This window comes from Anas acuta, chromosome 15, assembly GCF_963932015.1.
Source record: "Anas acuta chromosome 15, bAnaAcu1.1, whole genome shotgun sequence".
Taxonomy (NCBI): Eukaryota; Metazoa; Chordata; class Aves; order Anseriformes; family Anatidae; genus Anas; species Anas acuta.
Genome location: NC_088993.1, coordinates 13318228 through 13342676, shown reverse-complemented (window position 1 = coordinate 13342676; position 24449 = coordinate 13318228). Strand labels below are relative to the sequence as shown.

The window sequence follows — 24449 nt, the reverse complement described above, 5'->3', positions numbered from 1 at the left end:
GCATTTCTCCTCCTAAGCACACTTTTAACTTCCTAAATAGCTTTTATGGACATAAGAAATCCGTGAAGCATTAACAGAAAGCCTCAGCCCCTGATCTTTCCTGCATTTAGATACTTTATAAGCTTTTTTTTTTATCTTTTAGGAGTCTGCAGACTCTTTTCTTTTAATCTATTTGGGGTCTCTTGCACTCAGGTAATTCATAAGACTGGTTCCTGCATCGCTATTCCCCCTATTGAGCTCCTTCCCTGTGGAATCAGCTTTGCTGTTTGTTTATTTTGACTGAATCTGGACTGTAAATACAGGATCTGTTGGCGTGTGTGTGAAGAGGTTTAGAATCGAGCTTTTGTAATACTGATGTGCATGTAGCACTGGAGATAAAAAGAGGGACGTTTCCCCTCGTGCATTGCTGCAGATGGCAGAGGGGTACCTGTTGTGATTCAGTGAAAGAGAAGTTACAAAACGGCGTTTCAGCAGAGGATACGCAAGCATTTACAAAAGCTACGGTGACGCTAGACAACCTTTCCATGTATTTATTAAAGCATTTATGGCTTCCATTCCAAAGCAGGTGACACAATAAATACTGAGCATGGAAAAGTTCATCTGTTTCTGAATGTTTAATAAAGTTCCTTTTATTTAAGCTGAGCAAATCAGATCTTGACAGGCCGAGTTTTTTATTCTCGGCTGATGTAAGACTTTGGCTGGAGTTTCTCTTCTTAATTCTTTTATATTTTCAGCTCCATCACTATAAAGTGTTACTGCCTCTTAGGACTGAAAGCTAGATTTTGCAGCAAGTGGAATCTTGCAGAAAGCAGAAATTACTGGCCCATGTGTTATGACTTTGCTCTTGTGCTTTGCCTCTGGAGCTTGTTTTACGTCTTTGAAAGCCCAGTGCCATAGCAGAGGAAGGTGTTTGAAAATAACACATGTTCAGCTAAGCTATTCCAAGAAGTTTTAGGGCTATAAACTTAATCATAGGGACTCACTCCTGGAGTATAGTTCCCTCAGGGTGGTGTAATAGTTCTGAAAACCCAAGGCATACATCTCTCTTTTTTTATTCTATCATGTGTTTGAGTTCTGGTAGAGGATAATATGCTGTGGCTTCCCTTTTTTTGGGGGGGAGGTTAAACCTGGTCCATCTGCTTTTGCTTATTGTGGATGTTTGACCTGAGCTCATTCGGGCTTTTCCTTTGCTGAGGCTCAGCAGACCCTCTGAAACCTGCTGTTTATACTGCTGCAGGAGTATTCGGCACCTCCTCAGCACCACTAAAGCCGTCACTCCTGATTAATATTATGCCTCTCTATCAGTAAAGCCAGCATCCTGTTTGCTGTCTTCTGGGAGCTGAAGGTTTTCAGCATATTTCTGCAGCAGCTCCTTGGTCTCTCCCTCCCCGGGCTGGTACGGGCTGCTGCACCCTTTCACGTAGGGAGATGTTCAGTCTCTATTTCCACCTCGGAGACACATCATTCAGTGTTTATCTTCACTGAGCAGCATTTGCCATCTATTACTGAGTAGCTTTAGGGACAGAGTGTGCAGGGGGAAACAGCCGGGTTGCCACAAAGTCTGGAACCACTTCACCTTGCAGGAGGCTCCTGGCAGTGGGGGTGGAGATGTCTGACTTTGTCCTGAGTTAAAATCTATTTCCCAGGCAAGGGCAAGAGGAACCGACAAGTACCTGCTTGTTACAGACTTGTGGTGTTAGGTTCTGCTTATGGTAGCCCTAAAGCCCTCTAGATAATGCTTCTCTCTGTCTTTTTTGATTTAAAAGAATTTCTTTGATACTAATCTCATCTCTCTCCTCCTTTCATGAAATTGTGTCAAAGCCTCCGCACAAAGTATGACAGAAACGCGAGCCTGTTCCTCGTAAAGCCGTTAATGGTGTGGAGCTGCACTCCAGTCCTGAGCCACACACTGAAGGCTATTTAATCAAAGAGGCTGAGCTTCTGGAATCGTTTCACAGTGATATTTTGTCTTTCCTTTCCCATTTCAGTACTGCGTGCTTCAGGGGCCGTGGGTGCACAGAAACCACAGTCCCCGGATCTAATTCCGGGCTGTTTTTTTCTGTTGCTTTTTACTGAACCACTTTTAGTTGTTACGGTAGACTGGCTTATTTAAATACTTGTCCCAAGCCTTGATGCTAGTCATTTAGCTACAAAACTGCTCTGAAAAGCGTGCATTTGTTTGTTTTTAATCACCCTTGTCACTGCTCAGCTCTTGGTTTCTAGCAGTAAATGACTGAAAAAGTGTTCTCTTTTAGCTGGAGCTGTCTTTGCTCAGAGGCTAGGACGCCAGTGCTTGCTCATTTTTCCATGCTGGCTCCTCTTGCTGCTTCAGGTCTCTTTTCAAAGTCTCAAACCCTCCATCGAGTAGCACGCATCCTTCTCTGCAGTCAGAATCAAGTCTGAAGAAAGCGTTTTATTATGGTTCTAGACTTAAGCAGTCAAAGGGTATGGTTCAGCCTCATTTTGTGCTTTCTGCCATTTTCTGTGCACTGGACGTGAACCTGGGCAAGCTCACTCTTCACAGAAGAGGCTCCTAGTCAAAGCAACACGTAATAACTCGGGGATAACTCTCCCTGTGTTTGGGGTTCAGGAATAATTCTCTGTGCTCCATGGCAGAACCCTCTACGTGTCATGGCTGCATGTGCCCTCTCCACGCAGCAGGACTGGGTAGCTGTGATGAAAGAACGGGAAGAGTTTGGAAGAGATCAGTATGCAGAGGATTGGATCTGCTGTACTCGCCCTCCTGCTGTGTCATCACGGGCCTCAAGTGTTTACTGGATTTTACATAGCTGCTAAGGAGGAGCTAGCAACACGAGCTCCATCGTTCCTCCTTCCAGCTACAGGCTGCAGCCAGAACTGAATTCTGACAGAAGACAGGGGGAAGAAGAGCACAAACTTTACAATTTGGAAAGTGGGGAAAGAAATCCGACAGAGTATGATGGAGCTATTTTAATTTCTGTAGTTTGTGGTCTTTGAAATCCCATTAGCCTAAGTGCGATGCATCTGGTCTGAGCCCAAGCACTGCAGTTAGCTGCTGTCATGAAGGAATGTGAAAAATGGAGGAAAACCAGTAGAAGCCAGTAAGAGGAGTCTGCAGAACAGGAATGGACTGTGAGCCTCCAGGCATTTCCATATACACCCTGGGGTTAGCAGCTAACTTCTGAAAACAAAAGCAGGAGACATATAAAGGGAAAAAAATCCATATTAATCCTTTGAATCTGTATTCATCTCCTGTGAGTGAATGAGAGCCTTTAAAAATATACTTTTGTCTCATTTTTCTTTAGTATGGAAAGTAAATTTTCAGCAAGAGACTTGAAAGAGTTCATCAGTTTTTCCTCCTCCTCTTGAGAACAAAGTGCTCTTTCGTCAGACCTTTTATAACTTTAAATGTGAAACTCTCTCCCAGCATCATCGTTTCTGAAGAGACAATAAAAGCTGGTGCTAGTGCTGTCATTTCTCACACATCTTGCAGCTCCCTCTGAAATCACATTTGTTTATATTCTGCAGATGTTATGAAGAGAAAAAGTGGTCAAACTCTTGAGTTCATGTACTGTGGGATATAGCGAAGCAGAGAGCATTTAAGCATTAACACCTTTTAGAGGGAAGGTGATAGCTGTGCAGAAACTAATATTTCAGAACCTATAAATAAAAGAAATCTATTAAAAAAAAAAAAAAAAAGAAACTTCACTGAAGACTTAAGTGGCAACAGCTGAAGGACCTTTTCAGCTGGAACAAATCTGAACTTTTTCTCTCTGCTGTCAAACTACAACCCCAGTAAATCCTAAATGTTTTCTGTGGATTTAGTGACTGGGTAGAGTTACAGTAATTCAAAAGAAATTCATGTCCTTGCCAATGCCTATTAGTCACACTTGCTGGAATTCTGTCTGCTCTGCTCCTAACACCATCTCAATGCCATCTGGATCCCTTAATAGCATCTTCCCAACACATACATTTTCTGCTCCATTCAGTAGTTTCTTGTTCAGCAGTAGCATTTCCACATGGCCATGTCCTCTTCACAGATGGGGCCTCTGCAAGACATGTCCTCATTGGCGATACCCGTGCTATTCTACAGGCAACTGGGTACCACATCTGCAGATGTTAAAGACAAATAAAGAAGCTAGAGAAGTGATGGTGGCGAGTTGGTACTGTTCAACACCTGGACTGAAAGGGACTTTTGGAAGTGCCTGGATGCTAATGAAAAATCATTAAGAGTAACCCCTTCTTTTTATTTTCTGCTTCTTCCTTCTGAAAAGCAAGCAGCCTGGCATTTGCTGTCCAGGAGCTATTGCTTACCACTGAAACCTTTCTTAGACAGACTGAACACACATGGTGTGATGTCTTCTGATCCTCACAAACGTCATTTCAGGAGACCTGAAGTTGCAGGTTTGTGTTTTTTTGCGTGTGTTCCATCTTCTAACATGGGACAGTGAAACGTGCAGTGGAGGCAATATAAAGCTCAATTTTGGAAAGTTGGAAAATCTGCAAGTCTGAGCAAATGACAATTTATCTGTGTTCTTCCACTAAATTTGATCATCCAAAAGGCAGCAGAGATGGCTGTCTTTGGAGCCTTTACCCTTGGGTTAAGTTGTCTACGTCTCATGCAGGAAAAGTCTCCCAGAAATGCAAAGAGTTCTTTTTCACAGTTTAAATATCTTCACGTTTTCAAACCCCTGTATGGAGAATAAGTCGGTAAATTTTCCAGAAATTGACCTGAATAATTTTCCCTGTATCGTTAAAGTTGAAAACGGTGACAGTATTTTAGAAAGTAACTGATGTTTCTTCCTTCCTTATGCCACAAGGCTGCTTTTAAAATGAGCACAGGCATTCATTGTGGGCCAGCCGTTAGGTTGATAGATGGCCGTGCTGTGCCCAGATGTTGCTGCACTCTGTTTTTTGTTGTTCTCACGTGAACGTATCGTTGATTGTTCTCCTTACCAGAAAGTAACTCCCCTATGTAACACGTTGAGGCATGCAAATTGATGATAAAATAGCATCACATATCTTGCTGCAGATGTCCCTGGACAGAGAGCGTGCATGGTGCATGCAGACTAAGGCTGCCTTTATAGATGCTGGAGCATCGTTCAGAGGCAGTACACGGTTGGCCCTGTACCTGAATTCACTTAAATGAAAAACTCAAGAGTGAAGCAAGTAAATATTTTTCAATATTTGACTGCAGTATCTTAACTACCAGCTGCAAATGCTTTGCTGTGTTTATATATAGATAGGATTTCCCTTGCTTCTCTTCCTTTGCCACTGGGGAGTGTTCCCGAGGGCTGTAAAGCAAAGATAGAATAGCACAAACTGTTTCCTAATGGCTCTTAATGCTATCCCACTGGAGACCCAGGACACTTAACGGTGTTAAAAATAGGTTAGAAGAGGGCTAAGCAGCGAAAGCACCAGTGAGTCCTAAAAAGCTCCCTGGTACAGAGAGCTTATGGCAATGTTCCTGGACCTCCACGCAGAGGAAGCAGAAGCTTTCTCTCTGAACGAGTGGTGAGGAGGTGGTGTTGAGGTTCTCCTGTCTGAGGCAGCCTCGTCCCCGACCCCGAGGCCACCGGCCATGAAGTACGTGCTCTGGGGATGGCTCCGAAACTGCTGGTGCCTGGGTGAGAAATGGAGGGCAAAACCAAAATTAAATCTTAAAAATTGCAGGGAAATAACACAAAAATAGAATGATTAAGCCTCCCCTCGTTGCAGCCTGCTTGTCCCTCAGCTCTTTTCCAAGTGTTTTCTGGTGACCGCTGTGAGTGATTTCAGAGGGCGCATCGGAGGCCTGAGCTCAAACCTCCGCCCAGAGAAGTTTTGTAGGCAGATAACAGCAACGTTGCAGCTTATTTGGGAGCCTAAATGGGCAGAAATTTGTTCTAAATTAAAATCCAGCATGTCAAGTATGGAGAAAGGACTGATGAGAGTCCTGTGTCTGGCTCTGACCTTTCAGGCGCTGTTGTGCTCATCTTCCTCAGAAAAAAAGCGTTGCTGTTCTCGTGGCCTGCTTTGCAAGCCATTTAGAAACACCATTAAAAGCATTAATTCCATTTTGAATTTCCATTTTTTCTGACCTTTTCAGTCTCCTGCTTCTTCAGCATCCTCCATCCCTGCAAGCTTTGTGTCTCTTCTGGAAATTATTGATGATCTTTTTTAATGGCCTAGACAATGCTAAAAGCCACTCGTCTGAGAAGCTTCCAAAAGGGAAACAAGATGTTACTTAATAATATCTGAACATTACCAGCAGGGGTCAGGCTTACAAGTAATTTAAGTAATTCAAGCTGCATATTTATAAAGGAGACATTTCTCTGCTGAACATGCTGTAGATCGACCAGCTTCTGTGGAAAAGTTTGCAGCCTTTCCCTCACTTGCCTGGTTAATAGGAGAGACAACTTCTCACTTGTACCTGAAATTTGCGTTGTATAATTCTTGGATATTGGCAGATGGGCATGTTGTTCATTGTCACAGTGCAAAGATTTTCGGCTTAATTTAGATCGTTTAAAAGTGTGTGTTATCAAGCAAGATAATTAATTTTTAAAAACTATTCTGGTAAAGAATCCTCCAAAACCTGGATGCGAAGATCGATGTTAATATGTATTAGTTGCTCAGTTAATCACAAGAAGATAGAATGAGAAAGGTGAGGTTCTCAAAGCAGTGTTAAGGTTTTTGTACTCGGTACTTAAATGCAAGCAAAAATGTTATATTGAACTTTTTATAATAATTTCTCCTGCATAACAAGTTTGATAGAGTTCTCTGAAGGATTCAACAATCATTTGGCTAAAGCTGATATGGTTGATATAATATGTTTGACCTTTCAAAAAGCTTTGAGCCAAAGGTTTCAAAGAGACATTACTCTGTTGGAATAAGAAAGAAGGTTCTTTGTTGGATTATTAAGAATATAAAAATCAAAGAGGGCGTCCCAGTTTACTGTCTGCATCGATGGCCAGTAGTGGATGCCCATGCAAACTGGGCAAAGCTACTGAGGGTACTTTGTCAGAAGGCTCTCCTAGATTTTATTGTATTTTTCCATGATTTTCTGGGCCAGAGATTATATCTTTCTGTTTTGTGAAGCTCAGTACGTTTTTCTTCCATTAATTTATGTCATACACATTTAAAAGATGGAAAATCAAGGAATAAATTTTCAGTTTTCACAATATAGGGGGTTTTCCACTAGGTCTTAGAATGGTTTTTATTGGGAATTTGTCCCAATAAAAGAAGTTTGTGAGTAGTGAGGGGATACAGTTTGAGAATTATACAGGTTGTCAGGCTGTTAGTATTTCAGGAGAATCTTATGATGCTACTTGATAAAATAAGAGATGAAGTTGTAGATAAAAAAATATAAAACCCACGGATGTATGAAAAACATCTTTTTCTTGTACAATAGTGGGCTCTAAAAGGGCTGTTATCACTCTAGAAAGAGATCTTACGTTATTGTGAACATTTCTCTAAACATATCAAGGAAGTGCTCAGTGGTTAAAAAGACAAACGGAATACCAGGAATTATTAGAAAACAAGTTGAGACCAAAACAGCCTCATACTACTGAATACATCTGAGTGCAGTTTGTAATTCTAGCTCTTCCTATAGCAAAAAAAAGTTTATATAAAACTTGAAGGACAATAAAGATGAACAGAAATATGGAAAGCCTTTGATGTGAGAAAAGACGAAATTGAGATTCTTCAGGAAATAATACAGGGAGGCTTTTAAAGTTGCATAGAGGAGAGCATGGTACAATTATTCACAGTTCTTCATTGCAGAGCTAACAGGCGCTCAGTGAAATAATCACATGTGAAGTATAAAACAAAATGAACTAATTTTTCACACAGCACATAATTAAATTGTGGAACTTACTGCCAAGGAGCATTGTGAAGGCCAAAAGTATAAATCAGATCAAAAAGAGATTTGACACATTCATGGAGATTTTAGCTGTTGGTGGTTATTGAACATGATGGCCTAGACTGGGTCTCTCTTCTCAGGAAGTATCTAAGTTAAATTTGCTTTATATTCAAGTTGTGTATTTTAACTATGAATTTTTGAAATTATATTTTAGTCATACAAAGTTAGTTCATGCAAATCGCTAAAAGATACATCTCAGTAGCATAGCTTTGTAATATTGAATACAGAAATCACCTGCCACTGTCCATGATTTCAGGTTTTACTTGATTATTTGTAGAGAGACTGGGCAAAGACAGAGTGTTTATTATCTTTCCTTTCTAGGCTGAAAATTGAGGAGCTAGAAGCTGAACGCAGCAAGCTGGAAGAAGAGAACAGATCTCTGGAAATGAAACTGGAGAAGCTAACTCTGCAGGTAGGAAATGTGGAGGTCCAAAAGGAGTGGCTGGAGAGCCTGGTACATCCATACAGATCTAACAGATTGCCAAATTGAACCTTGCAACACATATGTTGATTTCCCTTAATCTGGGCAAGGCTTTAGGAAGCCTGTGCAAAATGCACCAATACGCCTTTATCTTTGTGTTATTGAAGTGTTTGGATGTTGGATTCAATCACACACATCAAGTTTTTTCAATACGCTTGTCTAGAACCACCCATTTGTGGCCTCATTAGACAGTAGTCTTCCAATCCTGGAAGCATCAGTGCCGTGGAGATGACATGGCAGCGTCACCAGAGCACAGTGAGAGATGGGAAGTATGGAGTCAGGAGGATGAAAGGGTGTGCTTGTTTTGCTGTGCTACTGCAGGTGTTTTACCGTTTGTTGAGGTAGCTGCCATCCTATATGGCAAAAAGTCTTCAATTTTTCACTCTGGCAAGATCAGTGAAGCCTCACCCTCCCTGAAGGAGGGCAGGAGAGCCCACAGCAGTCAAGTGGACTGTGTTCAGCCTGCTCTGATGCTGGTAACAGCTTTCCCGTGCAGAGGAGGAACATGGAAGTTTCCTCAAGCTTTCATAGCATTTCCTTTCTGAAAGGTGCTGGAGCAAACAAGAACCCGTGCACCGTTTGTTTAATCACAGCCCATCCTGCTATGAACAGTGTTCTCTCTCCCTGCTGTTCTCTCTGATATGCTGAACAGCTCAGTGTTGTAGCATTTCATTCTCTTAATTTTCATTTCTCTTCTATTTTTTCTCCCCATTTTTGTGTAAATTGGTTTGTGGTAAAAAAAAAAACAAACAAAAAACAAAAAACAAAAAACAAAACCAAAACACTGTAGTTTTGAAATTACCCAGATTTCTGTCAGACCATTGATTGTATCCTGACACCTATTAGAGGTGAATCAAATCTTTTTTTTTATTACCAATTCCTAGAGACAGGGGAAGTGACAGCTTTGATAAAGCAAGGAGCTAAGAGCTGCTGAGCATCTCTGCTGAGCCACGTTTAGTGTGAAACCTGTCACCTGGCTCTCCTTTAATTGGGTTTCAGTCATCAGGAGATGAAAGCTTTGGGCTGGTGTTTGGATGCTCGGGTCTCCAAAATACACGGCAGTAGCTTTGGTTTCAGAGCAGGTTACAACTCACTCAAGTCATATTTAATCTGCAGTTGTTGTCTTACGATGGCTGCTGGCTTGCCAGGGGGGCCTGACCAGAGGAATTCCCTGTTTTCTTCCTGATGCTGAGGCATGTTCTGTGCTGCTCTCGAGATGCCAAAACACCAAGTGTTGTAAGGCTCACATTCAAAGAGGAAAGATCCAAAGGCTAGAGTGTAGTCTTGCTAATGTGGTCTGCCTCGTGGTCATCAGCATCAGCCATTTGGATAGCTGAGCTTCTGCAGTATAAAAAAAGTAATGTGGTGATAGGCTGAGAACAAGATGCTCTTCTCCTCCCTTGTTTCCTACTTGGATTTTAGAGGTGGCTGCCAAAAACAGCTTCTCCAAAGGAGGAGTAGGGAGGAGAACAGAACTATAGGAATATGTAAGTTGAATGCTGAAGTGTCAGTATTGATCGGTGTGTGCCCGCCTGAATGGTCAAGATTTGGGAACTCCTCAGAGGACAAAACATCAGCTTGCCTGGTTTTTATTCACTTGGAGTATAAAATACCTTGACAGGCCAAGCTTGGAGTGACTTTTTTTTTTATACACGCTGGAAAACAGTTCCTTAGAGTGGGAACCCACTAAGTTAAGGATAAGCTTAGTAATTCACCTCTTCTATCAATGCTGAGAAAATACACTAAGGATATTATTATCCACTGAGATAAGGTCACTAAAATGTTGCTATTTTGATGTTATTTATTCCTCTCTCTGAAAGAAATCACTGGGAAATGATGGGTTAAAATAACTTCCCTTTATCACAAAGAGAGAGGAAAAAAAAAAGCAAGACAAAGTTCAGTAAAATTTTCTTGTGATTTCTGTGTATGAATAGAAAGATGATTGAAATTACAAACATGGGAAAGCATGGCATCAAATCAAATAAAAGTGTAAGAGAAAGTAGAGGGTGATATTAAACAAGGTAGGAAGAGGCCAATTTCTGACAAATCTTTATCTGCAGTTCCTTTTTTAAAATAAAACTTAACTTTCTGGAACTGTGTCTACTGAATGAAAGATGCATGGGGAAGCTGTATTGAAGCTGGGAAGAGGCAGGATTTAGAATTAGGGCTTCGACTGCTTGACACAGGACCGGGCTGAAATCTGAATTCACAAAGCCGGGTGCAGTGAATGAAATCGGAGGGCATGCAGCTAATGTTTCCTAATAAAAACCATCAAGGTTTGACTGCACTGATGTGTGGAAATGAATATGATTTCAAAAATGTTTGCCTCCTCTCACGTCCTCTTGTAGCTCAGTACTGGCACGTGGCTTTTGCTCATCTCAGCTTTGGCTGCTGATAGCAGTAGGCACTTTGGTGTAAGATAGGCGCGTGATTCACGCTCCCTGAGCTCAGTATTAGCAAATAAAGAAACAGAGCTACCGATGGCTATCTGCAGCAGCGTATATAACATCTGGCATCTCTTTGTATTCCTTGCTTGTGTAGGGACAGCTTGAATTATGGCTGAAGGCGCTTTCCACCTCCACACACCCTCTCTTCCGAAACCCCTTGGCTCTTGACACCTAACTGTAGGCTGCATTGATTTTCTTTCACTGGTATAAAGACTTTAGCGTGGATATTACTCACTGGTCAGGTCTTTACTGCTAATAAAAACCTCAGATTACAAAAACACGGGAAATGTTTGGACTGTAGGGAGATGACACCCTGCTGAGGTGCCTCCCCCATCACCCAGGACATTATCTTAAGAATAACATCTGAACTGCATCTCAGCAAAAGGATTCAAATAATACGTGAAAAGCGAGGGTTTAACCAGACAATTTTCTCTCTTCCTCCCCACTGTCTTTCTTTTGATGCAGCAAAAAAGACTTGAGTCTTTAATCTGGGAAAGAAAACGCGCTGTTACTGCTTGGTCTGTGGTGGGCAGGCTTGCTGAGATCTCCGTGCAAGGTTTGGTTTGTTAGTTGTCTGAAATGATTTGGGCCATCTTCCCGAGTTGGTGGTGCAGCTTGGCCAGGAACGAAAGAGACAAAAGACGGATCAAATCAGTGCTTTTTGGATAAAGTGGAAGGAAAGACTTGTGAAGAGTGTTCAATTAGCATTTCTTACTGCCAGGAGCCTCGTGTTTACAGGCAACCAAGCGGATGTGAAGTGTTCCTTATGCAAATACTACTCTCCTGCTTTTCCTGCTCTCTACTATTTGAGCTGAAGGAGAAGAGATTCTTCAACTTCGGCTGCTTCAAGGAAGATTGATTAAAATCAGCTGCAGTTTCACTTAATTGGAACCATATGCTTGGCGAAGGAGCAGGACTAGTTAGAAGTCCTCGTAATTAGTTCACAGCTGGTTGGTGAGAGAAATGAAATTCCAGTTTGAGTTTGATAAGTGAATCTCTATAGATAAAAGTCAGGGAGTTGCTTTTTTTACACTGAGATATGTTTGGGCTTGGAAATAGTCACTAGTTCCCTAACCAAGCTAGCATCCTCATCCTTTTGTGTGTATCCATGTATATTTATGAGGCCAAATAGATAGAGCTGTTATTTTCTTGCTAATTTTGGAGTAAAAGGAATCACCTGTGGATGCTGGAAGTGAAAGAGCAGGGTCCCAGGAAGCTTGAAAAGGATCCTGGAGACATTCTGAGACCCTCGGTTTGGCTGTGGGAGAGGCTCAGGGCTTGGCATGGGCTCTGAGCTGATCAACTTGTGAGTGTGATGCCCATAAACATAGTAATAACTAGATGTCTTTAGCCTTCCTGCCAGTCGCTAATGTAACAGCAACAGCCATAAAAATGCGATGTTATTTGTATGTATTGAAATAATTGGCTTTGTCCATTATCTCAGGGCTTGAAAGGAGTTGACTGGTTAGCTACAAGTAGGAGTTCCTGTTTGAAAGCCACCTTACACACCAGGAGGGGAACATGGTTTTTACACAGCATTTTTTAATATAGAAGCAGAATGAAATAGAAGTGTGTTTGTACGATGCACAGCAGTGTGATTTTAGGCTGCTTTATCTACCCTGAGCACTGCAAGTTAGCCTGAGCGCTGTGCTGGCTCTGCGAGCTGAGCTCACCCGTCCAGCTGGGTGTTTCTGCACAAAGTTCAGTTTGGGATCAGGTGTCAGGAAGGATGAGGCTGCTCTGTTCTCTGACCTCAAGTTCTCCCAAGTTTCAGCTAAAACTCCTTGGGAAAATGAGGTCTCTAAGGCTCGGTCTACTTCAGGTCTATGTGGTATGGGGGACACCCATCAGAAAACGTTCCCCAGCCAGAAGCTGGTGTTTAGGCTCAATTTAGTTGTTGGAACTACAACCAAGGGACTGAATTCCAGTGTCCACAGAGGAACTGCCTGAGAAAAACTTATTCCACAAGAGGTACTCTGGGAGTATTTTTTCCATGCTGATATAACTTTATTCTGAGGTGTTCATTAATCCATGTGCAGTAGTTCCTTTCTAAATGTCAAACTTCACTATTGTTATCGACCATTTTACAATTTAAGATATTAATCTGGTTAAATTCAATCTTAGTTTCGTCCAGGTTTTTAAATTGATTATTTTTGCACAAATTAAAGCATAAACCACTTGTCGACTTCACTGCTGGTTGTGTTGTAGCAGTAATAATTTAAAGATAAGAAAAAGGTGAGTTTTGCAGGCACTTTTTTTTTTGGTGAGAATATCTGATATAATTGCCGAAGTTTGATACAAACAGAGTGGATGTCTGCAGGCTCTGTCCTGTTTGTCTGCTTTGGGTTATTTTAATTGGACCCTTTTTGTTGGTCCCACCCATGCAAGAGGCTCTGCAGGGACAGCGAGCAGCTGCTGCCTGCTTTAGTTCATTTTCTTCCAGGAGTCAAATACCCATGGACGATGAATGTGTTGGGACATCCAGAGTAACCTCATGCCTCTATTTTGAGGGAGCTGTGAGAGGGTGCTGGGAGCTGTGCTCCAAGCAGACTGCTCTGTGTGATCCCCCGTGGTGGAAAAGGGAGTGTTTCCCCTCTTTAAGCATTAATGACTCATTTTATATTTAGGACTTCGGCGGCCAGGCGGTAACTGGCTTGGAGTTAAGAGCCCAAGGCAAAGTTGAGGTCATTTAACAGTCTAACTGTTCATTATGTGACCAGTGAAGAATGATGAATGAATCATTTACACTGTTATAAAACTTAAAGGGACATTGACAACCTTTCAAGGTTTCCTAATTGACCTCTCAAATGCTCATGGAGCTTCTTCATGGATCATCTCGATGCTTTCCCTTCCTGGGTTAGCCTCTGAGGCACAGCTTGCTCTCACTCAAAGCCTCAGATAGTCAAGCTCAGCCTCCCCCCCCTCCTTTTTTTGGTTTAAAAAAAAAAAAAAAAAAAAGAAAAGGAAAGGAAAGAACGAATTTCCTTAAATGGGTTTGGGTAAACCACTTTTGTGTCTCTTCAGTCAGGTGTAGCTTTTGGCGAGGCATAGGAACAAATTTGTGTATGCTTCCAGAGAGATTTAATTACAGGATAGAATACCTGAGAATATACAGCGGGAAACACAGTAAAAACAAGATCAGCTAAGCAGAAAAGTGCAGGTTCAGGTCTCCAAAAGAAGGTCATGGTGCAAACGTACTGCCCCACTCTGCCAGTACGTTGGGTTTTGTGGGAGCGTCTGGAAGTGGCTGGGGTGCAGAGCAGTCTGATCCTTTCCACACACTCCTGCTGGATTTTTTCAAAAATAAAAACTCCTCTTTTAAAGGCAGAGCTTATCTTCTGAATTTAACAGACTGCACCAAGTCGTCGCTGATGTAACAAAGTGTGTATCTGCTCAAGTGAGCACCATCAAAGGGAGCCTACTCGGGGGGTCATTCCACATTCTGCTCAAAACACCACCAGCAAACCCACGTGGTAAATGTCTGTTGCCTTGGTTAAATTTGTCCCTTTTGGTACTAGTTATTGACCCGATAGCTCAAGTGTAGCACAGGCATTTCATTCACAGATCTGCATTCCTAATGTTTAGCCTCACAGCAAATGTACTTTCAGGTATTTACAGCTACCTTTATGCTTTCAGGAGCCTCCCTGTGACCTAAATGCCTCTACTCCTTGCTGTAAGCTTATAACCTGGATGTTACGGATATCTGGCTGTGACAGCTAGCAGGTATGGGATGCTTGCATGGAACATTTCAAGGCATTTGAGAGTATGCGTGCAGCCAGATGGCTGTGACTGCAGCACGGACTGGGTCAATCTGGTACCGTGAGCAGCAAGAGCAGTGATAACGGGGCAGGGCAGTAACATGCCAGTGGCTAGAGCAGTGCTGCAGTCGCTGAGCAGGTACTCTAGTGGTTAGGAGGAGCAAAAGCCTGTGTTGGTTGACCTTCGCTCTGGTGCTTGCACTACTTGGGTTAAGCTACAGCCAAGCTGCTTTGCTGTGTAGGTGTCTGTAGTGTGGTAGACTAAGTGTAGATGCTGAAGTACTACCCAAATGAATCATAGGAAAAGATCTACCCCTGTAACAAGCCTGTGATTTGTGCTAGAAGGACTCCGTGATTTGGGAGAAAATATCTTGAATCTTGTGCGTGTGGATTGGGTACAGGAGAAAGTCCTAGAACTAGTATAAAACAGAAGGAGTGCAACACTAGTTACATCATTATATATACACAATATATATTTCAGCCTTGAGGAATACATGACACTGAATTAGCTGAGGCTATGCAAATATTTGTACATGTAAATTCTGAAAACACTGCAGTTATTAGAATTAACAGCAATTAGAAATGGTCCTTGGGGTTGGAGAAGAGAAGCATAAACATGTCAGCAAGTTGTGGCGGTTCAAAGAGAAGCTGCTTCCTGGCCTCTGCGGCCCTGATAAATGTGATGTGCAAGTGGATGTCTAATAAAACAAGGACATGCATGGTACAGACTTGCTAATGTTTGTTAACATCGGGGACCATGATTGCATAGATTCACATTTGTGCAGGGAAGTTTTACCAATGTGCCCTTTAAAAAAATTTTTTTTAAGGAATTCATACATTGAATATTAAACAACTGAAGCTCTAAATTTTACTGCCAGAGCTAACACTGTATTGTTTATTTCATGCAGCACCTTTCTTGAAGTTCTGCAGAAACTGATTAACATTTGCATAATACATTTAACACAAAAATCCATAATAAATTCATTAATGTACTCCTTTCACTATCCCTGCAAATATCAGCAGTTGTGTGGCATCACACGGCTCATTAGATGAGCAGAAGAGAGGATGGGTGAGCACTGGATTTCCTGAACAGCTCTGAAACAGGAAAAGGTCACTGCGCTAAGCCTTGCTACCTGAGCAGCAGCATGGAGAGCTCTGAGTGACTGGGGAGAGAGCTGGGGAGGGAAAATGCCCCCCTGGAAAAGGTCTCTGCACCCGTAGGTATATGCAGCACAAACTTTATGAGATGGCATCCATACTAGAGTAGAAAAATCAGTGATGAGAACAAAATGTGGATGAGGATACAGCCACACTGAGGAGGAGGCTGCTCCTAGAGTGCATGTGTTGTGCAGGGCCAAACACCATGAAGTTGTTGAAGCCCTGCTGCAGGACAAGAAAACTGCTTGGAAACAAGCCTTACTTTCCGAGCAGTTATTGCAGAACAAACGGTGAGGTTTTAACAGTTGTGTAAGATTTTATTGTGTGCTAGGAGGTTCACTAAACCAATAAATCTGGGGGTATTGTGTGTGTGTGTACAGCTTTCATGGACAGAAAGCAGGGTGATGGACACAGGGCTCTGTTAGCACTGTATTGAAGAGCCAGAGGAATTTCAGCTACAAGATTCATGATGTTCAGATACATTTGTATTTATAAAATGCCCCTCCATCATACAATGACAGCTGATAAAATATTAGCAAGCAGCAAGTACAGATGGCTTCCATGCAAGAAGAGCATTGCACTGATTCCCCAGGATCACCATGTGAGTGAAAACCCAGGCTGGTAGGCAGACACAACCCTTTTAAAAAGAGGCTTCGCTTATTAGCTCCTCTAATCTTAATCATCACGTAGCAAGGAAAAAGCAAAGTTTCAGGAAATGATAAGAGTGACTGTCCCTTTATAATTTTCTAGTTTTACTGTGTAGTCATTTGATGGCACAAATTAGTTTTCCATTGTTCTTTCTTCATTTTCCATTATTCTTCTGCTTTGAATTCCTCTGTGATGTCACAGAAACAAAACAAAAACGTCGTTTTGAGCTAAATAGAGAAAATAATGCATGGAAAGGTTTGTTTACTGAAGCTTTGTGCTTTTCCTTGAATTTCTATGAATAAACACCATGTCCTTAAGTTACAGCTCTCTCCATATTTGGCTTTTAGCTTTTCATTACTTGTTATCATTTCAGCCTTTGTTTGACGAACCAATTACTTCCGAACTTTTGATTAAAACAAAATAATAGGTCACAGTTTCATGCTGTCCTTGTCTTTCCAGTTCTGTTATAGTCTGGCTTTTTGCCACTGATCTTTGTAAAGTCAAAGTTTTCAGTTATGTTCTTCAACAGTTTTATTCTCCTGATAAGGAGACCCTGGTTACAGTGCAGGATTTTTCCTCTGCTGCTTGGTATGCAGAAAACTCAACACTGTCTCTAAGAGACAGAGGGCCAGGATGTCTTACCTAGATTATGGGAAAGAAATGAAGTCAGAGTTCAGGTTTTTGGTTTGGTTTTGGTTTTTTTTCTGTGTGGGGAGGAGGAAAATCTGCCTGCTTCACGCTACAGTGAAGAGTGGGCAGCGATAGTTGGCTGTTAATGCTGTTAAAAGAAACTTGAGAAAATGGGGGTGATACTCTGAGCAGAGCCACTGCCGGGAAGGGCAGCGTGCTTCAGAGGAATAATGTGGTGTCTGCTGGGGGGATTCAGGGGTGTGAGATGGCGATACCTTATCTTCCACATCCCACAACCCTTTCCTTTGACCAGAATGACCTACCACCTATCTGATGCCTGGAGGCAAAGAACTGCATAAAGAAAACGGGTTTCCCCTAAAGAATTGTATCAAATAGTAGAAGGGAAACTTGATGTGCATTTGTCACTCAAAGGCTCGGCATTGTGCAGTTTGATCTGTAGCCGAGGCTTCGCTTAGGGATCAGAGTTTGTAGGGTGTCTGGGGAGAACCAGGGTGGTCTGAAAGGGGCCACACAGGGAGGAGTAACACCCCCATGCATGAGCATCTCTGCTAGTGCACCCTGAAGGCGGTCAGATCGCAGTATGGTCCCGTTCCAGTCTGTTTCGAAATTTGCCTCGATTTCCCTTTGCTTTTGCTTGATAAGGCTCTAAAAAGACAGATCCATATAAACCAAAAAAAAAAGTGTTTTTTAACAGCTTTTCTACCCAGATATGAAAGACAGGTAAGAGTAGAATGGAAAAAGATGCTTAATTTCAGTAGAGGAGCTGTTCTCTTCACATCCGGATAGACAGCCAGGATGGCAGGATAAGTGAAACGCTGAGAGAAAGGTGCATTTGTGTCTTCTTTAAAAAACAACCTGTAGTGAGATGCTGCTGCTGCGTGTGCAAAGGAACGGTGCTGTCTGTAAAGCCCCGTTGTGTTCAGTACGGATGGGAGGTCTCCCAGGTGATCTGTCCCATCTCTGCGTTTCCCCAGGCATGGGGTTTGGCACGTCAGGAACACCGCTGCTTCCCCTGCTCAATGTTTAGGCCTTACATACCTTAAATAATACAGAAGCTGTGCCAGTTCTTTGCATTTTTGGCAGGGTGTTTAAAATGAAATAAAAAATCCCCAAAATACATTGTGCATGTCGGACACAACATCAGATGTGTGGTTCAGATTGTGACCTTTCAGAATAAAGACGGCGCTTTAGAAGAAAAAAGGGCCATTGAGATTCTGGCTCTGGTAGGATGAAAAACTTGAAAACCCACTAACATAAAGGCTGCTCTGCAAGAACGGTCTCCACAGAGATCCTCTCGTGTGCTTTTGGTCTTTTTCCAGTGGACACATTCTTTCTGTGCAATACTACCACGGTTGCAATCAGTAGTAATTACAGAAAATTTCTCGTTTTTTATGGGTAAGGGGATGTGAAAAGCTGTTGGCAAGGCAGTCTCTGTAGGGAGCTCAGCTGTAGAACTGCTTTCCCTCTAGATCCCGAGTTCTGTCCTCAAGGATATTTCCTTAGGACTCAGGGATTGCTTACGGGTTGGTATGTTCAGGGTGCAAGAAGTTTTATTAGATATGCACAAGTTATGGTGAAGCAGCATGAGCACTGAAATACAGCACGTGGGTTTAATTATATGTACAGACGTGTATTTGCACACAAGTGTTAGGATGCATTCAGTGGTATCCACGTATATCCATGTTTTGAGAAGGGTGTGTGCAAAATAGGAAACTTTACCCAGATACTTTCAACAGAATAAGTTTGGAGTGGGATGAGAGGGACTGTAAAGGTGGCTGAATATAGAAGGAATAGGGAAGGAATTGTTCTTGGGATGAGAACGGACGGAGGGGGGAGGCTGGGTGCTTCCAAGGGGTGCTGCAACCATGGCAGCTGTCAGACTGTTCCCAGAAGGTTCATAAAAGCTCAAATGAAGGATGTGGCAATATCACATTCCTCATGGTCCTGTTCGGGTGGATGGTGGGATGGAGTAGTGACTGTGCAACATACAAAACAATTTCCCGCATGGAAATTAACTTCTAGGGCCAAGTTATTTGGGGATTGAAAGTACAAAGCCTTTTGGCTTTTCTGCTTTCCCAGGGTCTCTGATATTCTCTGAGTAAGATGCTGCTGTTGGCACTGACCGTTCAGAAGCCAGACCCGCGTCTCACCTGGACAGTTCTTTGTGGACCATTCTCTCAAGCATCCTAGGAAAAAATACCAGATGTCCTACAAAACAGACCTACTGGTCGATTCACCGGTATCTTCCTCCCGAGCCTTTCCCTTTCATCCTCTGCTGTCTCAGCTCCTTGGCTGTTCTGTTCAACTTAATGCTCTTTACTGATGTTGCATGCTTCCATGGGATCAAAAAGAGACCGAGCCCTTTTGATATGTGTGAAGGTTGGAGATGATGCCCTTCTGCTGATGTACGCAATGATCGCTTGAAAACTTGCTACTGGGCTAGGTTCCTTCTGAAGTATTTATTTCTTGAGGCAGTCAGATCAAGATAATGTTGAATTCACTGCTTGGAGCAGTTAACTCAAAGCCCTTCAGAATCCAGTAGGTTGCCCCCATGGCCTTTCCTTGTATTGTTTCAGTTTATCCATAAATCTCTCTTACTCTTGTAAATTCTATTCGAGGAGGTGACTCTCCCCATCTGAAGGGATTTCAGAGCTGCTTGAAGTCTGCTTGTACTGGCAGAAAAAAACAATTGAGCTTTGAGTTCGAACTGAGAGGCAGATAAGATCACCAGAAGATTTCCACAGCAAATGCAGAATACATTCTTCTCTAATGGATTCTTAGTGCTATCTGGCAAATAATTGAATTGCTTGGGGAAAAGGAAGAGGGGACTGGGTTGCTTCTTTTATTTTTTTTTATTTTTTTTCCACACTCCCAAATTTTATGAAGATAGAAAGTAAAAGGTAGCTTCTCTGCATGACCCAGGACGTCTGTCAGAGGTAGCAGAAGCTAATTAAAATGTCACTTTTTGTTGCTGAGGGTGATGAGGTAGAAGGGACTGATCGCTTCCTTGGTTCTAGGGACTTTCTTGAGTCTTTACTTCCATCTCCTCACTGTGAAAGCAAGAAATTCATGCTTTGGGGGTCGGATTGAGGCCGCTGGGTAAATCTGGCCTCTTTCTGTCACTGGAGTAAAGCAGGAGACAAATCCATTCCTGCTCTACTGCAATTACTGAGGCAGTCTCACTCCAGCTGGGCCATGCCAAGGATGCTGTTTCTGCCCATCGTGGTCAGTGCTGCTGTACTCCGCGTGGCCAGACCAAGTGCTAGGAGGGGCTGGCAGTCGGTCCTCGGTCCTCCGGGAGGTTTGCCCAGCCTCTCCGTTTCAGTGCCTCACCATGTGAAGGGACAAAGCCAGGCAGCATCCTCCTCTTCGATTCCTTCTGTTTAAAAGTCCTGAGTATGCCCTGGTAAGCCAAGGGAATGATGGGGAGAGATAATAACACAGCCTTTGGTACGTTCTTTGGAAACACTCAGATGGGAAAGAGGTGGTCCAAGCCCTGCAGCCTGCATCATTGAAAAACATAGAACAACAGCAAAAGGAGGAAAAAAAAAAAAAAAAAAAAAAAGGATGATCATCAGGGAAATTGCTATAATGGTAAGATAATTAGAACACAGAATGATTAACATTAGTCAGTGTGCTGCGTTGGCAAGGACTGTGCAAGTTGACATAATAGGCCTCTTCCATATCAAACGTGTGGATTTTCAGCATTCAATTTAACACTTTCATGTGACTTTAATAGAGTTTGCTGCTGAAACAGGCATGTGGTTCTCTGGCACTGTTGTTGGCTATTTTTGCTCTCTCCCATGGCTGGCCATTCAAAGGACCATCTTGCGTTCTTCTTGTGTCCACTGATTATTGAAAGACAAAAGCCATCCTCACCATGGAGTCCCTCCAGAAGTGAGCTACTAAGGTGTACTCCTTCAGTTGTACCTGTTGAAAACGAATCTCCCTAAAAACTGGCTGCCAGCTCTCGGCTGCTCTCCGTGTCGGGGTGCTCTCCTTAGCACAAGCTTGGCTTTTCCTCTGTGTGCTGCAGGGACCCAGATCCCCCAGCTGGCATCTCCTCTCTTACAGCCGATAAAACCCAACAGTGCTTTGTGGCAGAAGCCTTCCTGACCTCAGTAGTGCTTTTTCTCTGTCTCAGCCCCTTTTCTGAGTAGATAACAAACGTTTTTTCCTTAAAGAGTGGGAGAGAACACTGCCCAAATCCCCCCTTTGCCTTGGGCCCTCTGTTTCCTGCAGGGAAAGGGACACTGGAAAGGAATTGCAGTCATGCAGCTGTGTAATGAATGCATAAAAAGTATTTTACGTGGTTTGTATTTTGTGGATTATTTTTCTGTCCTTCTGACCCCACCTCAGATGCAATTCCTGCGTTTTATCTGTTCCTTTGGGTTGGGCAGTCAGCAGATACAATCGAGGCCTGTTGGGATGCAGTGATCCGGCATACAAAGCGTTGGGACCGAGGAGCCAGGACTAATGGGGAACAAAGCTGGCAGCAGAAGACGGAGAAATATGGCAGAACAGCATTCATTAGGGATCAGATTCAATAACTGTAAAACGATAAGTTTATGATCAAAGTCTTACTTGAAGCATTTTAATGACACAGTTGTTTAATCCATTTAAAGCAGATAGATAAGGAGTTAAGTGAAATCTACAGCAGGCGTCTTTCTGAGCTGTTTATGAACCTGTTACAGGCTACAGATCGCTGTGAAAGGCACAGGATGGATGGCTGCTGTAGCAGCTGAATAAAACATAATGGGCAACCAGTCTTTATATGCTGATTTACATATGAGGTCAGTAAAACTTAATGCAAAGCCTTGTGGTTTGTCTTAGGAGCACACGTGGTTCCTCAGCTATTTTTAACGTGTATGTTACTAGCAAGAGGATGGATGAGGGAAAGGGCAGAATTATTTTCAAACCATTCTGTGCCAGGACATTTAATTCCCAGTGGGTGTATGTCCTCTGGAAGCAGCAGCAGCACAGGCTGCTGTAGTGACAGGGCTGAAATGGGCTCTGGCACTTCAAGCACCGTGTCATCTGCCATGGGAATTACACATCTGAGAAAGCTCAGGGGGTCAGGGGAGCACACAAGTTCTTTCTCATCTTTTCCTTCCATTGCTGGACTTGGGCCACCTTCCGTCCCTCACCTTGCGTCTCTCCTCGGTGAGTTAACCTCCTTCCTGGCTTTTCTTGCCAAGCATTAAAACTCGGTGCAGAGTCAGGTAGCACTTCGCTGGGCGTGCTGGTGGAGCAGGGATCTGTCTTTGTAGCTGTTAGCCACCTGGCCATTAGGAATCACCTGGTGCCAATTACAGCAGGAGTGCTGCGTGCCTGTCTGGAGGCTGTGCCTCTTTCTATTTCTCAAGTACTCCTTCTCCCCTTTAATACTCCTCTCCCAGCAAACACACTCCCAGGTTTGTGACGTTCCCAACAGGTCCCACGTCCCGCGTACTCCCCCAGCAAAGGAGTCCTTTCCACTCGTTAAACGCTTGGTCTCCGTGCACAGCCTTTTCACAGCTGTAGAGAAGCAAGCAGAGGGGGCTCTTTCTCTACTCATGGCTCAGGGCTGGCCGAGCTGCTGGAAGCAAAGTAGTCGCTGCTGCTGCTGCATTGTTCCAGGCAATGTTACAGCTCCAGCTGTGCCTGATGCAGGCAGTGGCGGGGTTGGTATCAAGCTGGCAGGGAACAGGGAGAATTTCCGGGGGCTCCAGGCCATCCTGTTTTCTACCTGCACAGAAAGTGTTGCTGTCCTGCAGTGGTATTGATTAGTTTTAAAGTAGGGAGGTGATAAATGGACGTTTCGGGTGGTTTGGGTAGATGTGACTGCAGTGGACGGAGCTGTTTAAATCGAGCCTGGAGTATCTTCACTTACCTCATGCTGGTTTTCTTGTTCATCCCAGGAGGAGGTGAGCTCACATCTAGCAGCAGAGCAGTCCTGTGGAGGGGCTTTCTCAGTCCTCTTCGCTCACCCTTTGCACAGAAGCAGTCTCCATCCTTTTCCTCTGGTGTCTCTGCCCCAGCTGCCTCCTGCTGCTGCCACTCAGAGCTGGGCTCAGGCTGAATGCCGCACAGCCCCTGCAGCGTGCCCCAGCAGCCAGACCAATTACAGGTTTTTAAGCAGCCTTGGGTCCACTGGCTGCACTATTTCCTGAGAGAGAGAGTAGATGTTAGCAATCTCAGCTCTCTGTGGTGGGTATGCAGCATGTGAGTAAGCAGCTTCTGCAGAACTTGGAGATAATTGCCCTGAAACTTCATCCCTTGTGCTGCCAAGGGGATGTGGAGCACCTTGGACGTGGCAGCCCCAGGTTTGAGGACACAGTGGGACAGAAACATTTTGGTGTTGAAGGAACAAATCCACCCGATTCTGTTACAGTTAAACTTGCCTGGACCCAAGCAGCTTTGGCACTTCTTGGGCCCAGCTGATTTATCCTTGCAGAAGTTGAGCTCTCGGGACCACGTGCTCCTCCCGAGGGGGCTGCAAGCACCACTCAACCTGGTAATCCAGCATTTGCTGACCAGCTCACCTTGTAGAGCTATGCTCCTGACTTCCCTGGTTCTTTGCCTAGCAGGGCTGCTTTTTGAATAGGATAATATCTCATTTAACAGCTTTTGAGAGAAGCCAAAGCATTTGTGTGCGTTTTAACTTAATATGTAAGGTACAGAGCCGGTGTGACACATCGGTTCTTAACATCAGTTCTTACAGCTGAATTCTTCCAGCATTCAGAAAACAAGTTGGAGTTTGCAGTTGGTAAGGATCCAGGCAGAATTTCTAAAATTGAACAGTATTCACAAGTTCAGCGTGGACAAGCACATTGCTGATCCAGAGTAAGCAGGTGTGTGCTGAGGAATTACAAAAGTTTGGGATTTTTATATTTTCTACATAGAGAGACAGCCATGTTATGGCCTCCTGGAAGGTTTTTTAATGTGGATTAGAATTACTAGCATTAGCTAGGAGGTGGTTTAGGGGGGTGTTGGAATTGGAGATTAGTGGGCTGGGTTTGTCTATTACAGAAGCCCACTTTGCAGCTGACAGCTGAAGTTGGCTCTCAGTGTGCCGGCTTGTGCTGCTCTAGGTGCTTCCTGAGGGCAGGACCATCAGTATTTATCCATCAAAATCTCTGCTTGATGGGCAGTCGTGTTATTGTTCCCATAGTACATGCGTGCTAGGTGAGAAATAATCTGAGATTACTGGGGTAAATGATGTTTGTTCAAGCTGTTTGCTTGCCAGTTCCAGTCCTGCTCTGCAATCCTTCAGGTGCCTCCTTGTCTCAACAAAACGAGATGACAGATGATGCCTTCAGAGGGCAGCTGTGGAAGATGGATGGGTGACGTGACTGGCAGCAGAGTGTGAGATGGGAACATTAAAAGTAGTCTATTAAAGCTCTGGCAGCAGAAAACAGCAGCAGAACATGTATGCAGAATGTTTA

At 43.4% G+C, this 24449-nt stretch overlaps 1 protein-coding gene across 3 annotated transcripts in view; it reads left to right on the top strand.

Annotated features, from left to right (window-relative positions):
- Positions 1 to 24449, top strand: part of MAD1L1 (mitotic arrest deficient 1 like 1) — a 346583-nt gene that overhangs the window by 187543 nt on the left and 134591 nt on the right. For all 3 annotated transcript variants that reach the window (XM_068699483.1, XM_068699481.1, XM_068699482.1), the window contains exon 15: positions 8201 to 8291. In XM_068699483.1, the coding sequence (XP_068555584.1) occupies positions 8201 to 8291 (91 nt within the window). The remainder of the gene's footprint in view (positions 1 to 8200; positions 8292 to 24449) is intronic.